The 14,534-nt window shown below is 40.3% G+C and overlaps 1 protein-coding gene across 6 annotated transcripts in view; it reads left to right on the forward strand.

Annotated features, from left to right (window-relative positions):
* STAU1 (staufen double-stranded RNA binding protein 1) overlaps positions 1 to 14,534 on the forward strand; it is a 55,152-nt gene that overhangs the window by 17,763 nt on the left and 22,855 nt on the right. For 4 of the 6 annotated variants that reach the window (XM_014787357.2, XM_014787359.2, XM_014787353.2 and 1 more), the window contains 2 exons: positions 6,119 to 6,257; positions 7,312 to 7,477. In XM_014787357.2, coding sequence (XP_014642843.1) covers positions 6,157 to 6,257; positions 7,312 to 7,477 — 267 coding nt within the window. In that variant the 5' untranslated portion in view covers positions 6,119 to 6,156. Of the gene's footprint in view, positions 1 to 1,014; positions 1,140 to 3,970; positions 4,128 to 6,118; positions 6,258 to 7,311; positions 7,478 to 14,534 lie in introns of all 6 variants that reach the window. The other 2 variants (XM_014787351.2, XM_014787352.2) reach the window with 1 other exon arrangement.

Here is a 14,534-nt window from a genome sequence, read left to right on the forward strand (position 1 = left end):
CACCTGGGGGGGGAAAAACTTAAAACCAATATTCTGCTCTCCAACCCCTGCCCAAAGTGGCAAAGCCAATTAAATGGGGTGTCAGCATGGGTGTCTCCATACCAGAGTCACCTTATATCAAATTCCTTTCAATCCTCTCTGCCTGACAATTTCCCTTGCATTTCCTCCTTCATCCTCTCGTTCCCTTTACTTTGTAAATCTGTTCTTAGAGTGTGAGCTTGTCCCACTCTCAGCTGCATGGCCTCTATCACGCTACCTTTAGACTTCTTGGAACTGGCTCACCAGATAGCATTCTTGACTTGTCATAGTACCCTAGAGATTCAGTTTCCCCCAAATTTGCCATTTTGAGACCATCTTAAAAGGAAATGGCACAGACTATTTCAGTCCTCTAGGATTTATTGCTTTTTCTTCTAATGTGTTCTTATATCCACATCCTACTGACTTTGTAAAACTCCCACCCACCAAGGCCATTTTATTTTACTTATATAATTGTCAGAAATAGATAAGGTCTGAGGATAGCAGCCTTTGGAGATAAGACTTAGGGACACCCAGGAATGAGAAGTTAGCTGTATGGACAACGACAGCCGTTGTTTGAGATATGGTATTGGCATGTTGAGTTTTGTGAAATAATGAACAGGGTACACCTGACAGGTGTTGTGGTAACCAGTGTGCCTCTGCTCAGTAGACCTCCTGGTTATTCCCTTGGTTGGTTGTGATAGCAGTGCTCCATCTGATGTCAAATCTTGCTTGCTGGCCGTAGTTTAGTTATTCCTCTGACTTCTGTTTTCTCGTTTGAAGACACACCCTCTCCTAGGTTACATGGCTTCGCCTGGTTCAGAAATGATCCCAGCTGTGTCTTCAGGCATGTGCCCCCAGTGTGGTTTGCAGTTTTGCATCACTGCTGGTCTAAATCCTTAGACCTTCAGTTTGTTTGCCCTCTTTTTTCATATCCCTGGGAGAGCAGCAGTCTTATGTACTGCTAGTTGACTTCAATGCTCTTACGTTATTTTTCAGTTCCTTCTAACATGGCACACCCCAAAGAGAAAACCCCAATGTGTCTTGTGAATGAGTTAGCCCGTTTCAGCAAGATTCAGCCTGAGTATAAGCTTTTGCGTGAGCAAGGTCCAGCTCACTGTAAGGTAAATATTGTCCATACTGCTTGTGCATTTATAACCCACAGGAATGTTTTCTGTCTTTTTATACTGTTGCAAGTAGTGCTGTAATTCAGAATACGTATTTTCAGACTGCTGAGGTTGTCTTAAAGAGTTGCAAAAGTATAGATTTTTGATGAGTCACTTTTTTCATCCTTGCAGAATGGGTCAAAAAAAAAGATATGCTTCTTTTTGGGATATTTGGCTTTTAAAACTCCATTTAGTGTGTGTTTGTTTAGGATTCTGAATAGAGACAATTCCCAAACACTTGTAAAAGATTTCCTGTGAATTTTCCAGGCCCTGGGCCTCCTGGCTGCTTTCCCTCTGGCTCCTTTCCTGCTGTTTGCACATGTATCTTAGACTGGGCAGGGAGGGAGGTGAATGGGAAATCAGTTTTGCCACTTGTTAGCAATCTAGAGAAACAGTTTGAAGATGAGAGGTAGAAATTAGTCTCGAAGGGAGTATTTTGGATTATCTCTGATTTCAGTTATCCTTGACATTCCCCTTGTCTTAAAGAATGAAAGACTACCTGTAATTTGAATTTTTGCTGTTTGTTATTCAGGAATTCAGTCTTTTAAGCTTATTTGATATCTGTGCTAATGTACATCTTGGAACTTAAATGTTTGCGTATCTGGCTTTATCTTTTGCAGCTGTAGTATGAGAGGATATAGTATGAGAGATAAGGAATTGGGCCTCCTATTTCTGATTGTAGCCTTGCAGTAAGAAAATATAATTAAGGATGAGTTATTTGTCTCCTTATGCCTCATTTTTCTTGACATGCCAACCTCAATCAAGCCTTGAATGATATCAAGTTTCTCTTTTCATTTGATGAAAAGTAACATCAACCACAGTCATAAATAGGCACCATAGCATAGTGTGGTTAGGTGAGGTTGCCTTTGGAGTCAGACAGATCTGGGTTTGAATCCCAGCTTCTTACTAGCTGTGTGACCTTGGGCAAGTTACTACTTTTTTTGTACCTCAGTTTCCTCATCTGTAAAATGGGATGATAATACCTACCAAATAGGTCTATTGTGAGAATTAGAGAATATATGTTAAGAGTGTGGAACACAATGCCGGCACTTTAGTAAATGCTTGAGAAATGGTAGCTATTATTATTAAGCAATTATGCATTTAAGAAAAAACAGAAATTTCCCACTCACATGAAGCTAGTTTTAACATTCTAAAGCGTAATTATTTTTGAAATGTTTCTTTAGTTTTGGAAGGCAATTAGTCATTTTCTGTAACTGTTTCATTTCTTCTACAGGATTTTTTTTGCAGACCTTAACTTTGGGATTCCCTTTATTAACTGTCTTGGTATTTTTTGAAACATGTACTTTCTCACTTGAACTTTAGTACTTCAGATAATTTGACTGTGTGTTCAATCTATAACTGCGTTTCACATTTTTTTTTTTTTACCTACGAGTTGTTCAAAGAGGAAAAGTTGTTCCCTCCTAGATGACTGTTAGACTATTTAAAAAGTCAGAGGTCTGGTGTACTTTTTATTCTATCAAAACCAAGATTCTAACCTCTCTACTAACCCCCCACACAGAAGGCAGCAGAGTGGTAACAACACCGGATGGGGAAGGTCCTGGAGAAATGCAAGACTGTTCATGAAATTAACTCTTTTTTGTTTTTTAGCATTTTCCCCTTCAGTGTCTTTCCGTGAAAGGATCACGAAAATGACCCCGGATTGCACAGCATTGCAGGCTTCTGCTGTTGGACTTCTCAGGCCAGCCAGGGTTTTGAGTTCATGCTAATGGTACTTAAATGAGTAACCTTGTAAACTGCAGCATAAATATAGGAGACCCCTAATGTTTCAAGGGGGATGAAGGATGCTTCAATTTTTCACCTTTAGTGGAAGCTGTGCACTGAGGGAATCCTGAAGTTAAGACCTGCAAGAAAAATCAGCTATGAGGGCAAGTCACCCCCATCCCTTTAGGCACCAAATTTAAATGACCTAGTCATACTCAAATCAACATGTCTCATGTAAATTATTTGTAAATGAAATAAAGTGATATTCAATGATAAAGAAAATCAGAAAAATAAAAGCTCCAAAGGTAGTGAGTCTCAAACTTTGGAGTGCATCAGAATCACTTTGGGAGCTGATTAAAAATACCCATGGCTGGGATCTCCCCTCGTGCTATTCCATTGAAATCCGTGAACGTGTTGTGTATTTTACCAAGCTGTTTTGGATGCCTGCTTAGAGTTGAGTTCAGAAACGACTTTAGATCTTTGCTTGCTGTGGATCTGATTTTCTTCTGAAAGTAGAGGCAGCGTCTGAATAGTGCAGTCTTAGGAAAATAAAAGGCAACATTTTAGAACCTGACATTCCCAAATTTGTTCAAGTTTTTGTCCTAATGGGGTTGTGTTTCCAGACAAGAGTCCAAAAACACATTACAACATCAAAACAAATATTGTCTTAATTTCTATGAGATACTACTGTGTGTCTAAAACAAGTTTGCTAAATTCTTCCATGAGAAGTAGTTGGAAGACAGTTCCTTTTTGGATGGCTTCCAAATAATCAGTGTCTAAGATTTTAATGTATAAGACAACATTTTTTAACCTCTGTACGTACCCCCATCTTACAAAGCGTAGTTTTTTCATGAAGTTCTGTGCAGTGTTAGTCAATGATACATATATATCTTTTTGTGTTTATAAAAACAGCAGAAAGGGGGGTAAAGGGATAAATTACCAAGATAATGGTAATTTAATAACCTGGCCTTTTAAATCATGACCATAAAAAATGTTCCAGGTCCAAGTGACATATTACAGTCAACATCAGGTTTCGTGAATTGAGAGCTCACCATTTTCATTTGTAGGTGTTTACTGTACAGCTAACACTTGGAGATCAGCACTGGGAAGCTGAAGGAACTAGTATTAAAAAAGCCCAACACACAGCTGCTGCCAAAGCTTTGGAAGGAACAAAATTTCCTAAACCTATAGTCCGCCCTTTTCGTAGCGAAGGAAGGAATCCAGGTATTATGCGTGGGCCAAGACAGGTTCCTTTCAAAAGTGTGTCTAGAGGTACCCTTTTAGCCTGTGTATATGATTCTTTCTTAACTAACTTGTTGGTTTTGAAAGCACAGATTCTGCACTACCAGTGGCAAATGCTTATCTTTTCAGAATCCTTAACCTCATTCTAAAGCAGTGGTTCCCAGTGTGTGGTCCCTCGACTCCTGACTGATCTGGAGAAGTGGTCATGGGCGGTGGGGGGTGTCGCCAAATGATTTCTAAGATTTCAGAAAAGCTTAATGAAAATACATTTTTTTCCCTTGATAAGGTTGTACAGATTGCCAAGAATGTAGGTTTTAGCTAGAATCACTTCAAGTCAGTATAGTAATATCAATTATAATGTGTTGATCAGAAACCCTGATTGTCAGTTATGTGTCTCCTTATCATTAAAAAGAATGAGAAAGTAACTTAAATATTTATTACTTAAGTACAGATCAGTAGACAATCTCTCTTCAAACAAGGGACCCATGCTGGGACAATTCTAAAAAAGCAGAGTGTCTGGTGACAGGTGGGAACCACTGACCTGGCGGCTGTGAGGAGGAGTGGCTGTTTTAGCAGAGGTACCCCTCAAGTACATGAAGTCACCCCAGGCCCTTTGTACACAGGAATGAATCTGGGAAGAACTCGGTCACACCTTTCTTGTGCTTTTGATTTCTTCGTGGTATTCTTTCTTCAAATTCATTCTCTACTACAGATAAATTTTATGGGTCAGAGCTGCTTTTAAAATGATTCAGAAAATGCAACTATATGAATTATGTAAAAAATGTAATTCTGATGTTAGGAAGAGAGATTGGTTACTCATGTGACCCTCTGATTTTGCAAGCCCGAAGATACTCTTATAAATTTGATTCACGCGCTAAATTTATTCGAACCAGTTATATAGTATAGAATCAAGTCATTTTTACTTTCCTCTACATACACTCTAAAAAGGCATTTTAAAGTGGATTTTTGTGTGCGCTTAAATTGAACTTTGCCATTGCTAGTGTTGTTCTGTGTTTGATATGAAAGTGTTGTTTTAAAATGTGATTATGCACTGACATTAATCTTTCCAGGCTGGTTTTCTTTTTAAATGGCTTTTAAAGGTTTATGAATTGGATGAACTGACAGAAAAAAATTGGAAAATGAATAGTGTGTATTTTCTAAAGTTGATAATTCTGAGATAACCCAAGATATATTTGCTCCTGTTGTATATGGAAACAGAACTCATTTTCCTAACAAATATTACCACAGGTCAAATCCCGTTATAAATATCGAGAATGGAAATATCTGACTATTTTGGAGGTCTCATTTGACTTCTCCAGATTGAGTTTACTTGCCTCCTCCTCAGTGACTCTGCACCTTTCCTTAGAGTACACATCCTGTTGTAGTTCCCGGAGTGTGTTTTGTGTTCTTTGAACTCCTCTGGGGTAAGAATTGTGTCCTTCAAGCTTAGCACAGTGAGGTGCTGTGCTAAGTTAGTACTTAATAAATGCTTTGCATCCAATTAGTACTTAATAAGTGCATTGTTCTGTGAAATAGTGTGTACAAACATACTTTTAAGTTTAAGCGAACACCCAGTAAGTCAGTACAACCAAAGTTGTATTGGTTAGGTATTCCCAAACAATAAAATGATTTAGACAGTCACATGGATTTTTTAATCATTGAGTTTGATATGTGTTGGAACTTATTTCTGACAGTTGAAATGTATGGCTTTCCCTGATAACTTCTTGTGTTAAGGTGTTCCTCCCTCTAATAGCCCTTACGATATATTTTGTGCTGTCTGTGGATTAGTATGTAGAAATCACAGCAGATTCTTGGATTTCCTGACCTGATGTCTAGCAGTGAAGTATCTAGACCCTTTTGTGAAATGCGTCATGAATCCAATGAGTAGAAAGCATGCTATTATTTTTGATTTTGGTGACCATTATTCGCATGTCAGAAAAAAAACGATTCTTTGTGTTGATTCTGTGTTGCAGAAAGCGTAACCCCTACTGTAGAGCTAAATGCACTGTGCATGAAACTTGGAAAAAAACCAATGTATAAGCCTGTTGACCCTTACTCTCGGATGCAGTCCACCTATAACTACAACATGAGAGGAGGTGCTTATCCCCCAAGGTATGTGTGTGTTTGTTTTAAATACAGGTGAAAATGTGTCTGATCTTTTACATAGAATAATAAAATCTATGGATTGTTGAGTGCAAAGTGATTTGGTCTTCTTTGGGCGTGCCAAGTGTTGATGTTAGTCTGAATTGTGTTGGTGTCTTTGGAACTGTGTTTTAGTGCTCTTTTGACTCCTGTCTGTGGAAGGGGCCTGAGCATATTCCTCCCTAGCAGTATGGCTTGTGCCCCCAAGCAGTCTGGTTAAGGATCGCCATTGTAACTGCTTTGTGTCACTGAGCCGTATTTGAGCATGATTCCCACAGCACTGTGGATTCTCAGCATTCAGAGATTTCCTGATTATTATTTGTTGGGTACTTTTTGACTTTTGAACTTAATGGGCTTTGTAAGTAGCCTTGGCATACAGGTGCAGTAAAATATTAATTGAAACCTGAAAATGCCATGTGTTAAAAACCTCCTGTTCACAGTCATAAGGCATTAGTGGATAGACTGATGATCAAAATGGAAGTCTTCATTTCCCTGCCCTATTTGGGGAAGAGCAAAGCAAGTTTTAAAAATACAAACTCTGAAATGAAGGAAACCAGCCTCTGCTAGACTATAGGCTGTTGGGATTTCCAGAAATGAGGGTCCTTTCTAAAAGGCTTCTGTTTAAAAATTCCCAGCCTTTTCCGGAGATACGCAAGTGTGATACAAGAAAGTAGAGCAAGTTAAGTTTTCTGTCTCAGTGAAAGCCTCAATTCATTTTAGTTTTTGTAAATATGAATTAGCGTTATAAATTGAACTCAGGTAATTTGTAAGCCAGTGTATTTTGTGGAAATAAGTTTGATAAATAAATACTTGCTAAACAGTATTTGCTCATACTGTGTGGCAGTTCTAATCCAGTGTAAACTTATGAAGTCTCTGGATATAGTGATGAGGAGTCATTATTGGCAAGTAAACACTGATGTGATCTAGGACCCATGATGAAGGAAATACCTGGAATTTGCCAGAGACTGTATGGGTAACTTATCAATCTGAGACTATAATTTTCCTAACCCCCTTTTGTTTTTAGGTACTTTTACCCATTTCCAGTACCACCTTTACTTTATCAAGTTGAACTTTCTGTGGGAGGACAACAATTTAATGGGAAAGGAAAGACGAGACAGGCTGCGAAACACGATGCTGCTGCGAAAGCTTTGAGGATCCTGCAGAATGAGCCCCCACCTGAGAGGCTGGAGGTAAGGAGAGAACAGAGTTGAGGCTCCTTGATGCTTGGGGCATAGCAGGAGGGTTGTATGAAAGACATCTCAAGTTGCTTTTTCTAAGAAGATGCCTTGAGAGCTTTCGTAGTTTTTATTTGATAGCTTATAAGATTCTATACCCTGAAGCTTTCTTGCCTTTTTTCCCACCTTTTTAAAAAATTTATCAGCGAGAAAGTCAGATGCTTTCTTTTTCACTCTGTGGTATAGTTTTGAGTGAACATGTTAGAAAGATTGTGACTCAGTTGAGTTGTGAAGAACATGCAAGGATGAATTCTTCGGTGCTAAAGATTATGCTTGTCAGAATCTACTGTGATTTATGGTACCAAGGTGGAGAATTTTCTGAAGCCGTTTTTCACCAGCCATCCTTTCTTTATTATGTGAAAGTGCCAGTTATCTGTTGCTGCATAACAAACCAACACAAAACTTAGTTGCTTAAACACCTGCAGGCATTTGTGTTGCTCACATGTCTGCAGTTCAGGCAGGGCTTGGCGAGGGGAGCTTCTCTCTGCTCCACACGGCTTTGTTTGAGGCCGCTCTATGGGGGCTGGAGAACCCACATTCAAGATGGCTCCCTCACATGGCTGGTAAGGTGGTGCTGGCCGTCGGCTGGGAGCTAAGCGGGGCCTCTGGCCTGGGGACCTCAGTTGCTCTCTTAGATAACCAGTGCAAAGACTGCCTATACGTCCTCACTGTTTGGTGGCTGGGTTCTAAGAGTGAGTGTCCTAGAAGAGAGAAAATGGAAGCAGCTGTCAGTTTCTTAAGCCTGGGCCCAGAAATCAGCACAGCATCACTTCTGCCATATTCTACAGGTCAAGCAGGCACAGAGCCCAGATTCAAAAGAAGGAGATGTTGAGTTTCACTGTTTTTAGTGAGGCAAAATTCACATAACATAATTCACAATTTTAAGTGTACAGTTCAGTGGCTTTTGGTACATTAACAATGTTGAGAACCCCACTTCTGGGTGAGAGGAGTATCAAAGAATTTGGGGATTGTGTTTTAAAACTATCACAATAGGAAAAGGATTTTAACTCTTTGTGACTAAATAGGAATATGGGTGTTAGAAAATCAGTGACTCCATGCCATTGAGAGGCCGAGGCATTAGTGAATACCTCTGGAAAGGCAGAGTCTTCTCACCAAAGGTCCAGAAGAAACCCACTGAGTAGAAAACATTGAGATCTCATGATTCTGTTTAATCACAGCACGAAGCGCCATCTGAAAATATCCCTGGGAAGCATTTGACTTTTTCTCCTCAAGAAACAAGTTCACGAAAAATAAGGAGATCTTGCCCAGAACACTGGGCTAAACGTGTGATGATAAGGGTGAACCCAAGTGGACCTTTGACGGGGTGCTTGCTGAGGTCCGTGTGTCCAGCTGCCCCTAGGTGACCCAGCTCAGAATGATGCTCTGTGGCTTCATGGCTGGCTGCACAGGAGGGTTCTGTGTTTCTTTTGTCACAGTGCATTTCCATCTTCCATTGTAATCACACATTTTAACAGAGATGATCTGTTTCCATGGTCCACTGAGGACCATGTAGAAGAGAATGGACTATAACTTAGAAGAGGAGGATTTAGTGAAGGAAAAAGATGAGCTGCTCAGTGGTGAGATTTGTTCAAACAGCAAAAGGTAGTGTAATCTGAGTCATTTTGGAGGCTATTCATTTTTTGACCTGACTTTGGTGCTTATCTAATTGAAGTCAGATGGAGAAGGTATTTCTCAATTCCTTCCAGCCAGCAGTTGTTAAATGATCGCTGAACACTGGTATGTGGGTTGTCTGCTCCGGGGTCACTTGAGAAGTTAAACAAAAAAAATTTCTTGGTCCAACCCACACAATTCTAATACAGTAGAGCCAGGGTAAGACCCAGGAGTCTGGCTTTTCCTGTTTTCTTTCTTAGTGTGCCCTTGGAGTAATTCTAAAGCGTGGTCAGAGTTTGGGAACCACAGGTCCTTGGTATTATCAGTGTTTCCCAGGCAGTTTTCCCCCCTTTGAATCCTCCTTGGAAGTACAATATTGCTGGAAAGGGAAAGTGCCTGTTGGTGTCTCGAGCCTGAGCCTGCCCCATCTCTCACTAGAGCAGTGCTGTTTGGCTCAGGCCTGAGGGCAGAGGCTGTAGTAGCCACGCTCCCCTGGGCTCCCCTGGGCTCATGGATATCTGTGAGGAGCTTTGCTGGGAGTCATGTTCCAATCTGCCTGAGCCCCTTTGCCCCTTTTCTAGTTCTATATGGTTTGAAGTAGAGATAGTGCCCTTCAGAAAGAGCTCAAAGACTAGCCTTAACCAGTGCTTCAGAAACTAGAATCATTAACTAGGATAAGACTTTTTCTTTGAAGTAATAAATGAAACACTGGCCTTCCGCCTAAACAAGCTGCCACCTGATTTACCAGGCCCCCTGGTAGGTGGGTGGTAGGGGGTAAAGAGAGAGAGTTTTAAAAGATAACTTTAATTTTTTTTTTACAAGTAATGCATGTGAACTATAAAAATTTAAAAATTCAGAAAAAAAGGAAAAACGAATGATTTATAAATTTACCCCTTGTAGATAATCACTATAAACATTTTGGTGGATATCAGTGCGTATACAAATAAGTACACGCACCTATCTGTTTCACAAAATTGGGATGATGTACAGTAACCACGTTTTTTCCACTGAAGTGTGTATCATGGATATGTTATCCTGCCATTTACTTATAATTCCATGGAGGACTCAAATTCAACATGCCTATAAGCACTTTTTAATGGCTGCGAAGTGTTCCATTGTGTGAACATACCAGTTTATTTTTTCAACAGCAGAGGCTTGGTTATTTCAGTTGTTTGCAGTTTTCCTGTTATAAAATAGGTGGTGAGGAACGTTGTTGTAGTTAAGTCTTTGTGTGTGTCCGGATTATTTTTGTGAGCCATAGTCCTAGAAGTGGAGTTGCATGGTAACGTATATGGCCAAGTTCATCTGCCAGCAGGGCGTGAGCAGCCTGTTTGCCCACAGCCTGCCAGCACTGGAAATTATCATTTTAAACAAATTGTCTGTTTTGCTGTTGAAAATTTTAGAGCATGTGATTGTGTGGTGGATCAGTTCATCTTTTCCAGGACATAGCCAATAAAGCCGGCAGTCTCTGTCTGCCAGGCAGGTATAGACTGGTCCCTTGATGACAGGCAGTGTGTTAGCACTGCCCTTCCCCCTGTGGAGCTTAGTTGAATGGAGCTGACAAACATTAACATTAGTATCATCAAAAAGTGCAGCGTGGGAGCCCGCCCGGTGGCACAAGTGGTTAAGTGCGCGCACTCTGCTGCGGCGGCCCGGTGTTCACCGGTTCGGATCCCGGGCGCGCACCGACGCGTCGCTTGGCAAGCCACGCTGTGGCAGCGTCCCATATAAAGTGGAGGAAGATGGGCACGGATGTTAGCCGAGGGCCAGTCTTCCTCAGCAAAAAAAGAGGAGGATTGGCATGGATGTTAGCTCAGGGCTGGGTCTTCCTCACAGAAGAAAAAAAAAAGTGCAGTGTGTACTAGGATGGAAAAGTAGCAAGTATTATGAGAGCATAAAATGTCTCATTTAGATTAGAGTCATGGTGGTGCATTCAGAGAAGTCCTTTCTGAGGAAGAGTCATTTAAGCTGAGACTAAAGATCAGCGAAAGAGCAAGGGCGAGTACATTTCCAGCAGAGGGAGCAGCTTGTGCGAAGGTCCTGAGTTGGGAAAGTGCTTTTATTTTATTTTATTTATTTATTTTTAAATCTAAGTCTTGTGATAATAAAAGATTACTTATTCAGTGTCTGAGCTGTTAGGAGTAAGATGGTCATAGCTATGGTATCTCTTACAGAGAAAAAAAGGAGCTAGCTTAAATGTCCATTAATGGGAAAATGCTTAAATAAACGGATACATTATCCCAGGAGTACCAGAGTGTGGTAGATCTGTATACATGAGCATGAAAGGAGGCCCATAATCTATTGAGTGTGGAGGAATCAAAATTCAGAGCTGTTGTTATATGTGTAGTGTGATCCTGTTTGTGTTTAAGTAAATAGAGCCAACTCTGTGTGTGTTATGTATATGTATGGGTGTGGATGTGCCTAGTTTCTATCTTGAAGGTTATATCAAACTTTAAAAGTAGTTTTCTCTTGAGCCAGCCCTGATGGCCGAGTAGTTCGGCGCTCTCACCGCTTTGGCGGCCCAGGTTCATTTCCCAGTTGCAGAACCATACCACTTGTCTGTCAGTAGCTATGCTGTGGCCAGTGACTCACATACAAGAACAAGAAGGGCTTACAACTAGGACATACAACCGTGCAGTGAGGCTTTGGGGAAGAAAAAAAAAAGTAGTTTTCTCTTGATGGTAGTGGTAGAAGACAGACTTTTTTTTTAAGTTGTATTGTTTGAAGTTTTTTTTTTATATATACTTCTTTTGTAAAAATAAATAAATGCAGCTCCTCCTGGTCTTGAGTCCTTATCTTCCCTTGGGCCAGGGACGTATTTAGGTAGGGCTAAAACTGAAGTTGGAGATCTTAATCCTCATTATACTATGGGGGTCCATTGGACCCACTTTACATTTTTGAGTTTCTTTTTCAAGCTCTGTAAGGATTGATGTTACATGACGTTTCTTCTTTTTTAGAGATCTTACAAAGAACAAAGAGAAAACATACTTATTTTTTAAAATAGAGTAAAACTCATTCTGTCTTAGAGTGATCATGTGGATCCTTTGGACCCTTTTATAAATCTTTGTATTATGGGGGCGGCCCGGTGGCGCAAGCAGTTAAGTGTGCGCGCTCTGCTGCAGCAGCCTGGGGTTCGCCGGTTTGGATCCCGGGCGTGCACAGATGCCCTGCTTGGCAAGCCATGCTGTGGTGGCGTCCCATATAAAGTGGAGGAAGAGATGGGCACGGATGTTAGCCCAGGGCCAGTCTTCCTCAGCAAAAAAAAAAAAAAAAAAGAGGAGGATTGGCAGATGTTAGCACAGGGCTGATCTCCTCACCAAAAAAAAAAAAAAAAAAAATCTTTATATTATGGAATCTTAATTTTCATGTGTTTTGAAACATTTTGCTATTTGTCATCCTACGTATCATTTCAGCACTGTTTATCATATATTCCCAAATATGCTAAGCAGACTAAAATAATAAGAAAATAGAAGAATGATGAAATCCCTAGGTGGATGATATGGTAGTGAAATAATTGCCATTATTGCACCATCCTTTAATGTTCCTATTGCATTGCCTAACGTATTGCATTGTCTTTCAAGAAGATACAAAAGAATGCTGGAGACACCATCTTTTCACTTTACTTTTAGCTTTCATTCAACTCAGGTGAGAATTCAGAATTTTTCTTTTTCCATCCATAATGGCAAAGAGAAGAAAATTGATTGAGGGAGACGTTTCCATTATTAGACAAATCAGAAGATGAATGCAGAGAGACAGATAGCAGCACTCCAGACTCTAATGATGATGGTGAGATTGAGTGTTTAAGTGAAATATCAGACTGTGAGTCTTCAGATGATGTCTTAGATAAGTTTTTCCAAACTCAAGAATCAGCGAGTGAACAGTATTTCTGTGGTGTATGGAAAGGAAGCATGTGTTCTCTTCTGATTGGTCAATGGGAAGGACTTCATCGCACAGTATTTTGCAAGAGGAACCTGGACCATCCTGTTTTGATTTTTTTAAAAAGTGTGTATGTGACAACATTCTTTCATCTTTTATGATGTTTGGCCAGCAGAATTTATTTCCTACCACTTATTGTCCACAAAATAAGTGGACATATGCAAAAGGAGATGTGTGTACAAAGGCGATTGGAAGGGAATAGATGATGTAACAATGAAAAAAAATCATTAGAGTGATCCTTCTTTGGGGGTTTATAAATCTAAAAATGAAAGCATTTTGTAGTTATGGAGCACAGAAGATGGCTGTTCTCTCTTCAACAAAATTATGAGTCTGTTTCAAAAGTGGTGTGTTTTGACAATCCCAGTACAAGAAGAATCAGAATCTTGATAAGCTAGGACCTATTGGAGAGGGATCTGGAATCTGGCGTCATTACAGGTGGGCTGTGCTCTAGGTTCAGGCGTGCCAGCTGATGAGCAGTTTGTGGCATTTAAAGGACCTTGCCCATTCCTTCCAAACTACAAACCTGGAGTAAGAACTTGGGTTGCTATTTTAGATTATTCAAACCTCTAACAAAATGATTTTTGTTGTCCTTTTATTCTTATATTATTTGTAAAATGACTTTAAATTTAAAAAAAAAATTTTTTTTTTTTTTGTGAGGAAGATCAGCCCTGAGCTAACATCTGTGCTAATCCTCCTCTTTTTCCTGACGAAGACCGGCCCTAAGCTAACATCTATTGCCAATCCTCTGCCTTTTTTTTCCCCCAAAGCCCCAGTAGACAGTTGTGTGTCATAGTTGCACATCCTTCTAGTTGCTGTATGTGGGACGCGGCCTCAGCATGGCCGGAGAAGCGGTGCGTCAGTGTGCACCCGGGATCCAAACCCGGGCCGCCAGTAGCGGAGCGCACGCACTTAACAGCTAAGCCATGGGGCCGGCCCTAAAATGACTTTAAGTATAGAAGAGTAAAAAGGGTCCTTTGGAGCCAGATGGTTAATGATGATGACTATTTTTTCCTGGCATACTGAGGGTTAAGCATGGTTCAGAGTGTTTTTTCTTTTCTGAATGTTGCCGAGATTTTACTGCTGAACAATACACTATGGGGTTGATGTTAACAGTAATTCCCACTTCATGAAGCTAAGACTAAGGGCCCATTACACTTTCCCCATCTTGTTGGGAATGGGATTTGTGGATTTGTTTTGAGTCGTTGGCTGCTTCCCCCATTGCAACATTTGTTCAATCTAGATAATATCAGAATTATTTATGGAGAACAACACAATTGCACTTCCAAATGTATATCTTTGTTTCCTGTTTTGCATTTTATTTCACTGACTGCTTTGTCCCTGTTGAAATTCTTTTGGAAGCAGTGGCTTAGAGCAGTGAATCCCAACTCTGGTTGCTAGTAAAATCATCTGGGGACTTAAAAAAAAAAATAAACAAATACTGTAAATAGGATGGATATCCAGGCCA

The sequence above is a fragment of the Ceratotherium simum genome, chromosome 21, assembly GCF_057802395.1.
Source record: "Ceratotherium simum simum isolate JZ-2026a chromosome 21, ASM5780239v1, whole genome shotgun sequence".
Taxonomy (NCBI): Eukaryota; Metazoa; Chordata; class Mammalia; order Perissodactyla; family Rhinocerotidae; genus Ceratotherium; species Ceratotherium simum.